At 53.0% G+C, this 17,069-nt stretch overlaps 1 protein-coding gene and 1 non-coding gene across 2 annotated transcripts; both read right to left on the reverse strand.

The window, feature by feature from the left end:
• Positions 1 to 508: 508 nt before the first annotated feature.
• Positions 509 to 16,683, reverse strand: LOC122382668 (DNA topoisomerase 2-binding protein 1-like). Its single transcript, XM_043368324.1, has 21 exons — positions 16,641 to 16,683; positions 15,465 to 15,577; positions 15,186 to 15,331; positions 14,692 to 14,827; positions 14,280 to 14,387; positions 11,401 to 11,602; positions 11,023 to 11,120; positions 10,639 to 10,774; positions 10,135 to 10,263; positions 9,465 to 9,541; positions 8,528 to 8,658; positions 8,250 to 8,461; positions 7,843 to 8,054; positions 6,532 to 6,671; positions 5,727 to 6,282; positions 5,321 to 5,437; positions 4,831 to 4,987; positions 4,384 to 4,605; positions 1,991 to 2,394; positions 1,522 to 1,642; positions 509 to 1,227 (listed from the first exon to the last, which is right to left on the reverse strand). Exons 2-21 carry the CDS (start codon positions 15,573 to 15,575, stop codon positions 896 to 898), a joined length of 3,747 nt encoding a protein of 1,248 aa, XP_043224259.1. The 5' UTR covers positions 15,576 to 15,577; positions 16,641 to 16,683; the 3' UTR covers positions 509 to 895.
• Trnas-cga lies at positions 9,232 to 9,313 on the reverse strand. The gene has a single exon. It is a non-coding gene; the product is annotated as a tRNA-Ser (tRNA).
• Positions 16,684 to 17,069: the final 386 nt, after the last annotated feature.

A 17,069-nucleotide genomic window follows, 5' to 3' on the forward strand; every position in this document is an offset into this window, starting at 1 on the left:
TCCCAAGCTTCAGAAGCAGAACATACCCATGACTGAAACCGCACATTACTTCTGCTATGGACTGTACACCCGCCGTGTCCGGGAGTGCCGAGCGGTGTACCGAGCAGGTACCGAGAGCCGTCCCGTCACCAGGCCAATCATTAGAGCCCGGATACCCCTGTACGGCTACCGATACGAACATGCTGTCACTGTGTCGTGTCCGCCATTGTGGTCACGGAGTTAGAGTGTGATGAGGAATGCTACGTGAAGGTCTCGCGAGTGTAAGTGGCCGCATCAGTGTATCGTGCCGAGCAGCACAAGACGTGTTCGCTTATTCAACGCTGTTACTGTGCGGAAGTTCTAAATGTTTTCGAATTTTATCCGATCGCTACCCGCCATTAAAACCGCGATGTGTAGAATTCTTCCTTCACCAACAGTGCCACCTTTATCTCATTCCAGGAGCGCTTGACTTGGCTGTGCGGCCCTTTGCAATAGTGATGCAATATGCTCAAACGTAAGGGTAGATTAGTAAAAGGTATACCTGCTATATTTTCATCCCAATCTCATTCATACTGGAAAGCATGAGAACGAATATCACGGCTTCATTCGCGAAAATACGAAGCCTATGGAAAAAGAACCATAACGCTTCAGGACAGGCAGTGAAGAGGCGACATCCGGTATTTCCACACCCACAAACACTTCAATCGGTACACAATGTAACTATACACACATGGCTGGCTGGGGAGATACCCTGTCCGTGAGAGCACGGCGCTTACCGCTCACGGAGTGCTCCCCACAGGGACGGAACTCGCCCACCGTCTGAGCAAGACGTCACTCCTCAGCCGGTGCCAGGGACGGTGCCCCGTCCGACGGTCCCGGCGCGGTCCGTCCGCCCCATCTGTCCGCCCCCGGCGCGTCACGTCTCGGCCAGGAGCCGTTTGTACTCGTCGAGCAGCCAGTCCTCGGTACGGGGCGCCGCGGCCGCCGTCAGGCACTCGTTCAGGTAGACGGGCTGCAGGCAGGGCAGCCGGCGCTCGGCCAGCTCGCGCCACAGCTCGGCCGTCAGCTGGCGCTTGTCGGCGCGCGCCGGCTCGATGAACACGTGGGTGACGTCCGTGGGCCGGCGGCGCAGCTGGTCCAGGGAGGCGGCGCGGCCGCCGCCGGCCGTCACCAGCCGCTCGAACGCCCGACTGCGCTCCCTGGCCGTCAGCAGCACCGCCACCATCGAGTGGAACGCGCCCGGGATACCTGCCAGACGTCAGGGCAGGTCAGGTCAGGTCACTATCGAATGGAGCGCGACCAGGATACCTGCCAAAGGTCAGGACAGGCCACTATCGAGTGGAACGCGCCCGGGATAGCTGGCAACGGTCAGGGCAGGTCACTTTGAATGGAACATTCGGGACACGACAGGTCGGTTAAGAGTCTGAAGCTGCAGCGCAATAGTCCCAACCATTAGTTAGCGATTGTAATAACTAATACGAGGCTTATAAAACGAGAGACGATTATCGCGTGTTCACGAGGATCCTCCTGACACTCAGTTACCTTCGTCCTGGATTTTCCGTCGCCACCTGTAGGCGGCGGTGGAGAGTTTGTACTCGGTGGAGTCCTTTGAGAGCCCGGCCGCCCGCAGACACTCCGGGTCTCCCCACTCGAACCCGTCCTCCTGTGGCGGGCAAACGGAGCGATCAGAACAGGTCAGCTCAGGGCCCTAAAAACGGCATAGGGTCAGCTGTGTGCGTTTACTAAACACCAAGGGGTGCCTGCCTCCACGCCGAAGTCAGCAAGGCGTCAGACTTATCCTTTCCGGTTGTTTAAATGGTGATCGGAACATTCTTGCAAGTTCCAGCTGGCAAACGAGTGACTACGCAAGTGAAGACATTCATCACTCCTACTCCGCCTCTCCTAAGCACACTCAGTGTCCCTCGAGGTAAGTACAGCGCCCCATCAGCCTGACAAGTGACTCCACATCCTTCCCTGCGCGGCGCCCGCCAGTCCCGCCCGCCAGTCCCACCTTGAGGAAGCGTCCGGCGCGCTCGCACGCGTCCAGGTAGCCGGGCTGCAGGAGCCAGCGTCCGGAGGCCACGGCGGCCAGGTGTTTCTCGCTGCGGTTTGGCCGCGCCGTCACCAGGTGTGTGGCACTCGGCTCCAGGGTGGCCGAGTCCAGCACGGAGCCGCCCAGACGCTCGGCCAGCGCCGTGTAGCGGCTCCGCTCCGCCGGCTCCAGGCCCGAGAACACCAGCACCGGAGCCACCGGACACTTGGCGGCAGCGGCGGCCGGCGCCGCCGGAACGTTGGGAGACACGTTCTCGGCATCCTGGCGGGCGGCCTCCTCTTGCATGAGATTGTTACGAGCCTGCCGTTCGCGCGGGTCGTCCCAGGTCACTGCTGTTCCCTGCGTGTTGAGCTCCATGGCCTCTGGAACACCATGGTCAGCCCAGGTCACGGCCATGGGATATGCGTTGAGCCCCGTTTCATAAGTTGAAACGACACGGGCTGGGAGGAAGGATGACGCATATAAATACAGAAGCGTGAACGAAACAGCACACTGTTGACTGTTGACATAACCCGAACCTCCAACGCGACAATCAAACAGCTTTGATAAATGGGCAAACATACCACAGTACCGCGAACAAACACCCTTTCACCTTAGTTTACACAGCGACAGAATAGCCGATCTTGAGATCCGCCTAGCCTCCTCGGCAGCAGTAGGACGGGACAACGGCACACAGTTCTGACACGCGGAGTGGCCACCGTTTTTGACACCGATTGCCTTTAATAGTGTGCTGATCATAAGCTTATGTGATGTGCTTTGTTTCGTGGTCACAAAAACTTGCTTTTAATTCCCAATAGCGGTCCCGTAGCTCAGTCGGTACAGCGTTGGACTCCGCGTGGTGAGAGCACGCGTTTCCGGTCACAACAGTCCGGGTTCGAAGCGCGACGGGCGCTTGACGTTTATGGGCCTCTTGACAGGTATGGTTGCGGTTGATGGCAGGCCGTAGCCAGGCGAAGTCAGTTAGGGGACCGGCCGTGCGCGACTACATGCGCACGTTCAACTTTGGACTCCAAATTCTGCCACAGAACCGGATTTGCGCGATCGTATGGAACGGGATTGGCCGGACGACGTAGAATATTCCTCGTCCAAGAGAACGCGGGTAAATTGATAAAAAAAGCAAATAGGGCAACATATAATGCTCGTGGGAAGTCACTGAATTGTTTCCTATAATCATTCGTTTGTAGCGGAATACGCAGGGCCTAATTACAAATGTGTACAACAAACACTACAAAAACCAAACAAATGTACAAACACGATTCTCATCAAAGTAATTCAGCACCAGCTCTGATCTTACTATACAAGAGCAACGTGTCAAAGACAAGCAGAGAAGAGACCGGATGAGCCAGCTGGTACGTACTCGATTGATCAAGTCGTTTTCTGATGTGGGTATCAGTCCAAGGACCGAGGCTTTGGTCTGTCAATAAATAGATAAGCTCTCTACAACCTAAAGACCCGACGTGGCGGCGAGCACCTCCCGCTATCAGACCTATCAGGACCGGATGGCCATTGACGGAAATCGTCGCCCTAGGACTGGAAGCTTGTGGTCCAAGGACAGGCTGTGGCATATTAGCCTAAACGGTGGGCCTACAGCTGCGACTAAATATCCAGCGTAACCTCAATGGGCTAAGTGGTGTTCATTAATAGGCGAGGCTTATGGGTCTTGTCCTTCGTCGATGAATGGCTGGAATAGGTGTTGACCAGCTTGTTTTTAGCTCCTAGTACGGACCGGACACTTGGTACCGCATCCACCATATGCACACCACGGCAGCATGCAGTGTCGGTAAAAGATACAGCTCGGAAAGTGTTCTGGCCTTTCCGAGCCGGATCGTGCCGACCGACACGGTCTATCGCGCTGGCGGAGTCGGTGACACGACCAGCCGACCGGCACGAATTACACGGCACAGAGGCCAGACACGATATCAGGTAACCGGACACGGACGGATCGACAGAGGACAGACACGATATCAGGTAACCGGACACGGCATAGACCGGCAGGGAACAGCGCGCCGTGACTAGCGACTAGCGTGACTACAGTAGTAGAGCGGACGGTGGAGCCACGGACCCCCGCCCCGGCAGACGGTGCAGCCAGAGACCCCCACCCCGGCAGACGGTGCAGCCAGGGGCCTCACAGCGGCGGTGGGCCGAGGAACCCCGATGGCGGGCTGGGCTGGAACCATACCCTCCCCCGGGTGGTGGGTCAGGGACTCCGACTCTCCCCTGGCGGTGGGGCAGGGACCCCAGCCTCTCCCCGGGCGGTGGGGCAGGGACCCCGGCCTCTCCCCCGGCGGTGGGACAGGGACCCCGGCCTCTCCCCTGCCGGTGGGTCAGGGAGGAGCAGACGGGGTACTGACGTGGCGCCGACTCGGAGCCGCCCACGGCCGGCGGCGGGTCCAGCAGGCCGGCCGGCATGCGGTGCTCGCCGCTGGCGCCGCTGCCGTCGGCGCTGCGCCGCGACACCATTCGGTTCAGCTCGGCCAGCTGACGGCTGACGTCGCCGGCCGCCTCCCCCTCCTCTGTGACGGTGCGGTCGGCGGCCGGCGGCCCGGCGGTCGCGCCCCGGTCCCGGACCGAGCCTGTCGGACAGGGCAGCCGTCAGCTGTGGCGCCACGCCGGCGAGGACACAACCAACCAGCCACTCACAGACAGTGACTCAGCGCCAAGTGGTGGTTAATGAACGACGAAACGAAGCCAAGTGGCTCAATAAACAGAATTACTGAAAGTCGCGTCCCCTCTGCCTCTCCCCAATAAACAGAATTACAGACAGCGCCACCCTCTGCCTCTCCCCAGCCGCCGCTCACCGTTCCCCAGACAGGGACTGCTGCCCAGCTCAGCCGCCGGCGGACGGCCCCGTTTGGGCAGCGTTCGAGGCGCCGTGCCCGTCGACGGGCCCGGTTTGGAGCTCTTCACGGCAGAGGCAGGGGTACCGGATCCGGCCGCCTCAGACTGCAGCGCCGCCTGGCGGGACGGCAGCAAACTGCATGTCAACACAGTGCGGCTGGGCAGAACACGAACAATGACGTGGAACTCTGCAATAAATCAATCAAAACTCCTCAGATACAAGGTTTAAACGAAAGCAGACTGACCTAACAATTATACAACCATGGATGAGAAACACTAAATTTTCAACCATGTTTACAAGAGGCCATCAACATACTGATAATGATACAGTGCTGTTTATATGTCTTCAAATTTCGAGCCATGTTGCCGAGTACCTACAGTTCTGAGTGAGAAAAACAAAATGTTAATAATTGTCATCAACCGAAATATCGGGTGATTTCACGGTCTTACGTTGACATCTTCCGAGTTGACGACGGGACTGTTTTCAGTGGACGCACTGGGGTCGGCCTGGCTGTCCCTCTGACTGAAGTTTGTTTTGAAGTACTGTACCACCAGCTGGGACATGGGCTGTAAACACAGGCATCGTTAGACGGTGTGTTGCTCAACCAGCACCCCAAAAAAGCGAAATTGTTATCCAATATCATTTCATCCCACATACGGAAGGTCGTTCGATCATCCCACCTAATCGTCCCATTATCATACCAACTCATCCCACTGCCAGCTGTTGCCCCATCGTTCCCATTCCCGGACGTCTTACCCCGTCCCACTCCCGGTTCCTACCCGTCCCATCTCGTCCCTCCGCCAGCCCCGGTTCACTCTGCCCCGCTCCCCGGCCCTGTCCCTCCCCTCGCCGTACCGTGCTGACGCGCCGTCGTTTGTTCTCGGGCGTCTCCTCCATGGCGTCCACCCAGCGTTTCCAGGCCTTCCGTGTCGATCTGCTGGGGTTGGCGCCGGCCACCAGCGCTCCGTACGGGGTCTGCGGCGTGGCCATGTCCGCCGTGCCGTCCGCCGCCGCCGCGCGCGCCACCGAGTCGGCCGGCGGCAGCTGCGGCGGCCGCACCGGCGTCAGCTCCACCGGCGGCTGCATGAAGCTGGGCAGGCAGCCGGCCGGGGCGGCGGCGGCGGCGGGGGCGGGCGGCGCCGGCGCCGGGGTGTGGGCCGGCGCCGCCGACACGGCGCTGGAAGTCACAGACGCCACCGTCGACTCGGCGCCGCCCTCCACGGCGTACTCGTCGGTGGGCAGCCGGCGGCCGGCGGCGGCGCACGCTCGCAGCCACTCGCGGCTGACGGCCGGCAGGCCCCACTTGCGGGCGGCGGCGTACTTGTGGCCCTCGGCCGCCTGGCACACCAGGTGGGTGGAGGCGCGCGCGTGCTTGGACGGGTTGTCGCGGCGGGCAAACACCTCCTGGAACCTGCGGACGCGGGCAGTATCGACGTCACACACAGACCATCCGACACGGTCAGATGGCATGGCGATGACCATCAGACGCCACTATCATGCTGTTTCATATCTGCTTAGCAAAACACGACACAGCTAAACTGAAATCCACACAGATATCCCGTCCCTAGTAAGCCCGTGAGTGTCACGTGCGACACCACTTGCATCCCCATTCCCCTGCTGCCATCTACGAGTATGTTTCAGCGTCTGCGCCATGACTCACTCTGCGCCCATGCTCTCGCCGAGCAGCGCCAGGTACTGCCTCTCGCGGCCGCTGTAGGAGCTGATGCCCAGCACACAGCCGGTGAGTATGTCATGCTCGGTGGTGCTGATCGGCCGGTGGAAGTACTCCGGCTCCAGCAGCTGGCAACACAGCGCGCAGACGCATTCATTAGACAGCGGTCGTGCGCGCCGGCGCCCACAGAACTCTGGTCGACCAGCACAGTAACGAAAATAGAGGACAACACAAAGAGATACGCGAACCGTTAACCCTCGCATGTGTGCGGCGTTTGCCAGCTTCTAATGTGTAGGGGGGGGGGGGGTCGGTTGGACCCCCCCCCCCTTGCCGTTTGGCCCCTGATCGAGCTAGAGCTTCGCGGAAAAACGAGCGTGTTGCCCGTGACGAGAGGAAGCCGATGATACCCAATTTTAAGGTCCTAGGTCATTGGTTGACCTTCCAGGTCAGGTCAATGACCCAAAGTCGGGAAAATCGGGACCTATTAGAAAGTCGTAAATTGTGGCTGCTAAGGGGGTTTTCGGGGTGCTGATCACGAATATCGCGTTAGTTTTGATCACAGATGATGTCTTTAAGCATTTAGACCAGGTCGGGTCAGGTCAGGTCAGGTCAACCAGTAGGCGTCGTGACGGGTATTCGTAGTACGTGTCAACCGCCTCTGACAGCTTCGTAGCATGTTACGAAGGCACCAAAACTACTTCGTAAATGTTCAAAAGGTTGCTAAATTCGAATTCAGCTCAAAAACTAGCCTAGAAACATGTAAAACTCGAAAAAGTGAACCGAGGTCACCCGAGGTCACCAAAGGTCAATGACCTGACCTGACCTTCAGGTGACCTTGACACCCACCGTAATGCATGGGAGCAACATCAAATCACATGTTTGAACGTTTGAAACCACGAAAAGCTTGCAAACGCGCGGCTAATACGTGCCGACATACGCGAAATCGCGATTCCGGCCAAACATGGTCTCGGAAAAGAGGTCACAGGTCAAAGGTCATTTGGGTCAGGGTCATGAAATTTTCAGGGTAGGTGTAAAATTGATCAATGCGAGGGTACTGAAAGTTTCGTCGCGATCGGCCGCTTTTTACGCGAGTTATTCGCGAAAAACCATGGGGGGGGGTCCATCCGACCCCCCCCCCCCCTACACATGCGAGGGTTAAAACATCACGTTAAAACTGGTTACGACCATTACACATTAGTCAGGAACCCGGGAGAAAAAAAGGTTGAAGACATTATCAACCATTGCCATCTCGCTCAGCTATGCCCATGTTTAATCATGAACGCAGGCAGCGGGACCCACCTTATCGGCCTCGACGCAGTGCTGTAGGTAGGCCAGTGTAACCAGAGCGTCGGGTTCGGGGTCGTCTGGCGAGGCCGGGTGGACCAGCGGTACCACGGTGAACCGGGCCGCGGTCGGCTCCGGCACCTGGCGGCCGCCATGCTCCTCCAGAATGTACACCGCCTCCTGGAGCGACTGGTCGTCCAGGTGGCGGCTCAGGTGGAACCGCAGCCCTGCAACAGTCGCAGTCACAGTCAGTCACATTCACCCGCCGCAGTCACAGTCAGCCACAGTCTGACTGTGGCTACATACTGAGCCGGTCTGCGTGCCCGCCCGCACCTCCCCCGACCAAACTAGCACCTCCGAACAAAGTGCGCGTGACCTACAAACGCCTCCCAACGGGCTCTCTACGCCCATTGCCCACCCACCTCCAAACAGAGTCTGCGTGGCCTCGAGCATGGTATCCTCGCCGGCGGCGGTGGTCTCGGCGCCCGGCAGCACCGTCTCCTCTCCGGCCGGGTCCGGCTCCGGCTCCGGGCCCGGCTGACCGGCTCCGGAGCCACCCCCGGCCGGCGGCTCGGGCGGCGCCACCCCCGGCGGCAGAAACTCGGCCTCCGGCAGCGGCCGGCCGGCGCGCCAGCTGGCCAGTACCCAGCGCAAGGTGACCAGGTGCGGGCGCCAGGCGGCGGCCGCCGCCGCCTCCGGCACGCCCGCGCCGCCCGCCACCACCACATGCGTCACAGAGGGCAGCAGCTGGGAGAAGCGCATGGCGCCCGAGGTGTTGAGCAGCCGGCGCAGCTTGTCGTCCCGGCGCGCGTCCAAGCCGATACAGTGCACCTGCGAGTCGGGGAGGGAAGGACGGTTAGCCAGGGACCTAACACCTCAGACCGATACAGTCCACCTGCGGGATAGGAGGGAGGGTAATCACTGCTCAGCAAAGGCCAAAGGGTGCTGAGCTGACGTCCCCACCGATACACACGACTCCTGTGGGTGATCCTGTGGACCATTAGACGCAGTCAGAGGCAAACACATTTCTATGGAGACGGGTTTTTAATTTGTGATTTTCACTTTCACCCGTAGATGCCAAACGCAGCTGTCACAAGCTGAAAGATGAATGCCATGCCATACTGAAGTTGAAACTTGTCTACCTAGCCCACTTCGCAGCGCTCTAGCTTCTATGGCATACAAGAATAACGGTACATTTTGGTGAGCTCCCCAAGATGTGTAAGTCACTGTAATTACGTCTAACCAAAGGCAAAATTTCCGACAATGCAGATTCCAAATGGAGCCCGCACAACACATACGTCCATAACAAAGGCAAAATGTGAAAAACGAAATATGAAAACGACCAGATGATACCGTGATAGCCGCGACGATTGGTCTGGTAACCCCAAGAATTGAAAAGATCTGCGCAGCCGACAGGATTCGAACCTGTGCGGGGAGACCCCATCAGATTTCGAGTCTGACGCCTTAACCACTCGGCCACGACTGCCACAAATACAGGACAGAAAAGCGTTATCGAGGACGGAGGGAGGATCCTCCTAAAACGATGTGTTGAGAGCCCACTCCCCCCCCCCTCCTAATGCATCAAACATACGTGAAGACCACGATTAGCATAGCTGAACATGAGACAGTTTGCTTACCTTGCATCCGTCCAGGAACTCGCCTGCCTTGGCCACCTCCTGCAGGTCGACCCTGTCCAGCTCAGCCAGTTCCTCCTCTGCAGATAATCAAACATAAATGAGCTTTTGTAATGCATTTCTTACAACGTATGACAATCATCACCGTTCCGTGCTTCTATCCTCAGGATACATAAATCCTTCTCCTCCACGCCGCAACCCCACTCCGGGCTGGACAGGCACCTTTATCTCATACGGGCTGCTCCCTTGGAGTGGCACCGCTGCTCCCGAGGGAGCGCACCCCGTAGCCGGGTGCAGAGAGTGCTTGGGGGGCTGGTCGGCCTGTCCATTCGGACGGGCTCAGCCCCGGCGACTCTCTATGGTGCTTGCCCAGACCAATGTCTCCCCCTAATTCCTATCATCCTTCCGGCTCTGCAATGGTCTTGTCAGACCGAAAGGGCCTAACCCAAAAAAACAAAAAAAAAAAACAAAACGGCAATCAACGACCCGCTGGTTAGACGAACAACAGGTTTCTGTTCAGTGTTAGGCTTCAGCCACAAACTATGAAAAATGAGGCAAACACTCCAGCAAGCGCAGCACTACGTGAGTCTACGGTGAAATAACGGCACATTTAGCAATCAGCAAACATCAACTACAACCGAGAGCGTGTGTTTGATTAGGCGGGCGGACTCACGGGCGGGCGAGGGCGCCGGTGCCGGCACGGCGAACGACGCCGTCTCGTTCATCAACGTCTCGTTGACGGGGTTCAACCGACTCTCGTTGGAACCCACTATGGTGCTCATGGTGAGGTCAGCAAGCTCGCCTGCCGAGGGGGACCAGCGATCAGTCAGCCGTCAGGCGGGCACCAGCAGACAGAAATCAGACCGGTGCTCTTTGTGCCGATGCGATACGGAACTTGTAACAAGCTCCGAATGTGTACTCTTCACGCAGCACATCGTTGGGCAATCACATGCTATGTTACAATGTTTGAGAATCAGGTTTACTAACAAACTATCACCACCTATGCATCCGCTTACTTTGCCCGAAAAGGTGTCATGTTGTACAAATTTACACAGATATATTATCCTGCATTAATATCACTCGCTAACATCGTGTGTGACTTCTCTATTACTTCTTTCAACTGGCAAAGAAAGCAAAACAATATTAATTTAAGTCGGTTCTGACAAGCGAGACCTACCGCTCGCCATGGTGTGGTTCTTGGTGGGCGTGGAGGAACGCTTGGCCATCTTGTCCGATGTCGTGTACTGCTCCATCGGGAGGCAGGAGCCGCGCTCCACGCTGTCATACAGCCACTCGGGAAGCACACACGGAATCTGACGGAGACCGGAGACACTGTCACACGGCAACTCCGGAGTCCGGTACAACACACGGCGACAGCCACTCGGGAGCCACGCACGGTATCTGGAGGACTGAGGAGACAGGAGAATATGCCGTTATACAGTTACTCGGGAGGAAGTCAACATGACAAGCACACTGCCTCAAACAGCTCAGCCAGCCACCGTGAACTACAATAATAAGCTGAGCTACACACGTGGAAGGTGAGCAAGTGTTGTCCTCTCACCTTCCAGCGTCTGGCGAAAGTGACCTTCTCACCCTCGACTGAAGGTGAGATCAGCACATTGGTCTTCTCACACTCCAGCTGAGTCATGTAGTTGCCACCTGTAGCAAGACAGGGACGAATGGCGAATGCTTAGCGATTTGCTGGTCGACATACTATAAGCGTAACAATCAAGAACAGTCATGCAAGCTGAGGAAGCACGCTAGCATCGTTATCACCTTCCCATGCCCGGTCCGGTCGAATCCCAATCATCTGGTTCTACCCCATTATCCCCCCCCCCCAAAAAAAAAACACGCGCACCAGTCGTGCGCACGAGGAACCACACGGCCCACCGAACGTCGTTCAACCCCAGCCGGAGCACCGAGAGTCCCCACGACGCACCGTTGGTCTCGATGAGCCGCTTGATGGCCTCCTTGTCCCGGCGGCTGATCTGGCTGACACACACGAACAGGCCTTGGAAGGGCGGGCAGGCGAGGTCGGCGAATTGCGGGTCCGTGGCCGAGACGGTCTGCTGCCGGCTGGCCTCCCACACCCGGTCCACCCAGGCGGCGCGCATCACCGGCACGTCGCGCGCCACCGCCACCTGTCGGCGACACCCGGGAACTGAGCTTACGGCGGACACCAGAAAACTGAGCTTACGGCGGACACCGGAAAATTGAGCTTACGGCGGACACCGCCACCTGTCGGCGACACAGAGGAACTGAGCAACGGTCCATACCGCCACCTGTCAGCGACACCGGATAACTGAGCTTACGGCTGACCCCGCCAAATGCCGCCGACACCGGCAAGCTGAGCTTACGGTGGACGCCACCAGCGGTAACCGGACAAAAAGTCAAAAGGAATAAAGTCAAAAGACGAATAGTCAAAAGACAAAAAGTCAAATGCAAAAAGTCAAACGGGATAAAAGTCAAAAAGATAAAAGTCAAAACGGATAAAAGTCAAAAGACAAAAAGTCAAATGACAAAAAGTCAAAAATGCAAAAAGTCAAAAGCAAAAAGTCAAAACGTGTAAAAGTCAAAAGACAAAAAGTCAAAAATGCAAAAAGTCAAAAGGATAAAAGTCAAAACGAAAAAAAGTCAAAAGACAAAAAGTCAAAAATGCAAAAAGTCAAAAGGATGAAAGTCAAAACGGAAAAAAGTCAAAAGACAAAAAGTCAAAACGTGTAAAAGTCAAAAGACAAAAAAGTCAAATGGAAAAAAGTCAAAAGACAAAAAGTCAAAAGCAAAAAGTCAAAACGGGTAAAAGTCAAAAGACAAAAAGTCAAAAAATGAAAAAAGTATAAAATAGAAAAGTCGAAGTCAAAGTCTGAAATAAAAAGTCAAAAGGATAAAAGTCGAAGCATCGATCTTTTCATCTTTTGAAAAATATACAGCGCAACGTACCCTACCCACTGAAGTTGTAAGGAACATGTGAGTACGCGAGGGATTCTGACAGGTACCGGGGTCCGCAGCAGCGGGGCAGGGACGCTGGCTGCGGTGGTGGGGCCCACGCTCACATAATACGCGTTGAGCGCTTCCGGCGTGCACGCTGGCGCAGCAGCAGTGGCACTCTTCCCCGCCCCGATCACCGGCCGCAGCACTGTCCACATCCTCGCCGGTCCTGCCTCACGCAGCTGGTCAGCATAGTATGCCGCGTGGTCACGTCTGATGGCCGCTCGACACTGCCGGTTCACCACCGTATACTCGGCGCGCGGGCCGAGCAGTGCGCGCCGCCGCGCCAGCAGCGCTCGCGTGGCGTCCGTGGTGCGCGGAGCACCGGGCGGCGGCAGCCCCTCCCCCATGGGAGCGAGTGAAAAGCAGTGCCTTCTCTAAGCAGTTTTGACTGGGGGGCCCGATCACGGGCAATGACTAAGGTAACCCCTATCAAAAACGTCTAAGACTAAAAAATGACTAAGGTACTCCTCAGTGACCAGTTTGGAGGATGACTGCGGGGGCTGCAGCTCCCGCAGTTAACATGTTAGAGGAGCCAGGAGGCCCTGGTGAAAAGCCAAAACCTCAAAATAAAAAAATACCATGTGATTAACGCTTATATGACGTCAATGGACTTAAAGTAAAAAATACAAAAGACGAGATAATTTCAAAATTTTGAGTTGCAATTTTTGTCCCCTCAACTTTCAACCTACCCCATCAACTTTTCAAACGTTCCCGGGTCACCACTGCCCCATCGTGCAATTCCAGTGCTATGGCAAAGTTTTATCTGAAAGTTTAAACGTGCCCGATAGACTGGACGCGGTCCCCTCCGTCCACTCACGCTCTCTGGTCTCTGTACGGTCATCGCTGACTGGTCCAGCATCCAACGCGCTGGGTTTATAGAAATTTGGTTAAAAGAAATGAACATATTTTAATTGACGAATCCATTAAGTAATAAAATGAAAATGATTCACAGGTTATTATTACATGTGGGAGCACTGGCGCTGGAACTTTCTCAATGTTGGAGCCGGGCTCGAGGCAGTTTGAACTCATTTCTTTCCATGCAACGCCATAGGGTTAAATACGAGCGAGCGGCGTCTTATGGTTTTTTAGATGCCTATATGACTTTTTACTTTTGACTTTTTCTTCTTTGACTTTTTCCATTTGATTTTTATCATTTTGACTTTTTTGCCATTTTTTCATTTTTTGTCTTTTGACTTTTCGCGTTTTTTTTTTTACTTTTTGCCATTTGACTTTTTGCTTTTGACTTTTTGTGTTTTTGACTTTTCGCCATTTTGACTTTTTGCCATTTGACTTTTTTCGTTTTTGACTTTTCGCCATTTTGACTTTTTGCCATTTGACTTTTTGCTTTTGACTTTTTGCGTTTTTGACTTTTTGCCATTTTGACTTTTCGCCATTTGACTTTTTGCTTTTGACTTTTTGCGTTTTTGACTTTTCGCCATTTTGACTTTTTGCCATTTGACTTTTTGCATTTTGACTTTTGGACGTTTTGACTTTTTGCCATTTGACTTTTTGTCTTTTGACTTTTATCCGTTTTGACTTTTATCCATTTGACTTTTTTCCATTTGACTTTTATCCATTTTGACTTTTTGCATTTGACTTTTTGTCTTTTGACATTTTGTCTTTTGACTTTTTGTCCTGGAATCGCCACCAGCTGTCCGTTATATCGGGAAATTGGTATTATGGGGGATACAGCCATTTGTCGCGAACATCAGCGAACTGGGATTTACCGAAACACCAACCCTTCCGATGGCACAGTGAACGCCAGGTTACGACGGACACTGCAGTAACGGTAACACCAGACGAGGTAGCTTTCTCCACCTGACTGACCTGGTACTTGGGGCTGGCCACGACGCCTGCCACTAGGTGGGTGATGCCCTCGTGGAAGTCGGACGAGTAGACGCCCGACATCTGCCGCACCAGCCGCTGCAGACGGTTCTGAAACGGGTGGTCGGAGAGTGTGAGAATTACACCTTATTGAACAGTATGAAGGCAAACAATAGGAAATACAATGACAGTAGGCAGACGAAATCAGAGCTGTGGCTTGTAACCTCGGCTCAGAGCCGGATCTGGTACTAAGAAATCCATTGATTCTGATCACTGACTAAAAAACATCAAACTCAGCTATTAGCAATCAAATATCAACAGCTTCTATTGAAGCATCAGCTTATGGTGAAGCTGAGAACATGCATTTTAAAAACAGGCTGACACAATAAACAACAATTGCAAGTCCATTTCTCACCTTTTCTGTTTTTTGGAATCCAGTTGAAGTGACCACCATGCCTCTCATGGCGGCTGTGTAGAGGGGATAGGGATGCTCTGGCACTGGTTCGCTGCGACTCAGACAGGCCAGCAGGCATGGTGGGCCCAGCACTCTGCTGGACAGCCAACACCATAAACCCAGTCAGTACTGACAAGTGACAACATAGATGTGTTAACACTTGTGTGCTTAGAGCACAATGTCTGCCCGACATGACAGCCACCCTGTCATTAGCTGGCTACTTAACCTACTTACACAATTATACACATACTTCATAACAGTGGAACCATAATGTTCATTCTTGCATTGGTGTCATTTGGTGGTTAATGATGGCTATTACATCCCCTTGTCAAACATTCCAATGGTAGCATTGTCAAACAGATCCCAGCACACAAACACTCACAAACACACATCATACTTGACATATCAAAAGCTGCTGGAGAAGAATGACTGGACAGCAGACAATCAACACTTACACACACTTGAATTTTCCAGATGATAAGTGGTCAAAACCTAGTCCTTCAAATGGGTCACAGATGAACACATCTTGCTTGACTGGTTGCATTTTTAGCACATCTTCTTCTTTTATCCACTGACTTGGAAAACCAACATCCAGACATGCCTGTGGGTCATTTAGAAAATCAGTTAATTCACAGTCAGGATATACTCACATTAAATGTGGCAAAGTGTAAACATGTGTAAAAAGATTTCAGCAAACAGTAAGTACTAAGTACATCATAATCATAAAACCTTACCTGATAGGATGATGCCAACTTTTCACTGCAAGTAGTTTCTGTAGTGTCCTTAGGAAGAACAAAATAGAGATTTACTTGATCCTGGGTTTCTTGAGACAAGAGAGACTCCATTTCTGAAAAAAGAAGACATTGATATTATTTTTTCAAGAAACAAACTAAGAAGTCATTTAGAAATATTGCAAAAAAGCACAACATTGTCATCCAGAGACAGTTTAAAATTTTAAAATCACTAAAATCAATAATGTAGTTAGCTGGCACGCATTTCTCATTTTTTATTGGTGGAATTGGTGTGTGAACTACAAAAAATGCAAAATGTGAAACTGTTCCTTACACATAAACAGACAAAATTTGTATTCTCAGCCCTGCATTCATGCTTTTTTAACTTTTTTATTGGGTCAATCAAACTATCTTTGGTATGTATGGTAAGGTTAATTTACAATATTTAAATTGGGCAGCCTAGATTAGTTAAGGCCAGGTTAGGTCATCTTTTGTTTATTCCATTTTATCTGCTTGAACATACTCGTACAAAAAAAAATGCTAGAACAAAGATTTGCCATGGAATTTTTCCAATGCAGTGGACAAACAATGAGGTCATGAAATATCAGCAAGTTCAAGTTGTATTCACATAGGTTGGTGACTGGTAAAACATGTCAGTATGGGAAAAACTGTTTATATAACCTTGAGAACACCTATGGCATGCTCGTACAACTGACCCCTGAATGGCACCTAGCCGCCTACCATTCACATCTTGCAGGCTGGGCATACTGAATGAAAGCTAAATGAAAACTTACACATTCTGATTCAGCAATCAGCATCAGGTACTTATTGATATTGAAATTGAAACTTGAGGGCTGTTCACAGGCACCGCACACTGCTGAGTGTGGTGTGTGCAGGAGGCGTGGGGGTAGGGGAGGGGTAGTCGGTGTGACGTGTCACACACTACACAGTTACGTGCAGTGGACCGTACACAGCCAATGCTGTGGCCAGTCCCACAGCGGTTGCTGTGTGCGGTGACGGAAGGTTGAAGTAGGGACACAGTGGGCGGAGCTTAGAATCTGTGTAACTGTACAGTCCTACTGTAACCGCAGTACCGCACATAGGGCTCATGAACAGCCCTCAGATTTCCGAAATAATCACTACATAGGTCAAGGTAATTCGCATAACGGAACCACTTACACTATTACTGTCAAGGTCAAAATAAGCTTCACAGGCAAAGAACGATTTATTGACGCCTCTATTATGATGCCTTAATTAATAGTGCCAACACCAAGACCCAATGCTATTTATATTTCAATTTTAGCTTTATCCGACCCCAACAACATTCGTCGGCAGTGGCACAACCCTTGGGCACAACATTTCAATTTGCATTTGTGGTTACTGGTTACTGGTAAATAGTTTCATTATAATCGGTTCCGTAGTGGTAGAAATTTGAGATTTGTAGTAACAAAGCCATTATGTTTGTTTTGATGTATTTTTGACCTTGAAAAACATCAAAAAAATATTCTATTGAAAAATTAAAAACTTAATTCCCAAGTTAGCTAACATCATGGGAAAAAGGCTGTTAAAAAAAGTCATACCACTAGGATTATCACAACTTCTTCATCC

This window comes from Amphibalanus amphitrite, unplaced genomic scaffold (genome assembly GCF_019059575.1).
Source record: "Amphibalanus amphitrite isolate SeventyFive unplaced genomic scaffold, NRLGWU_Aamphi_draft 000144F_arrow, whole genome shotgun sequence".
NCBI classification, from domain to species: domain Eukaryota; kingdom Metazoa; phylum Arthropoda; class Thecostraca; order Balanomorpha; family Balanidae; genus Amphibalanus; species Amphibalanus amphitrite.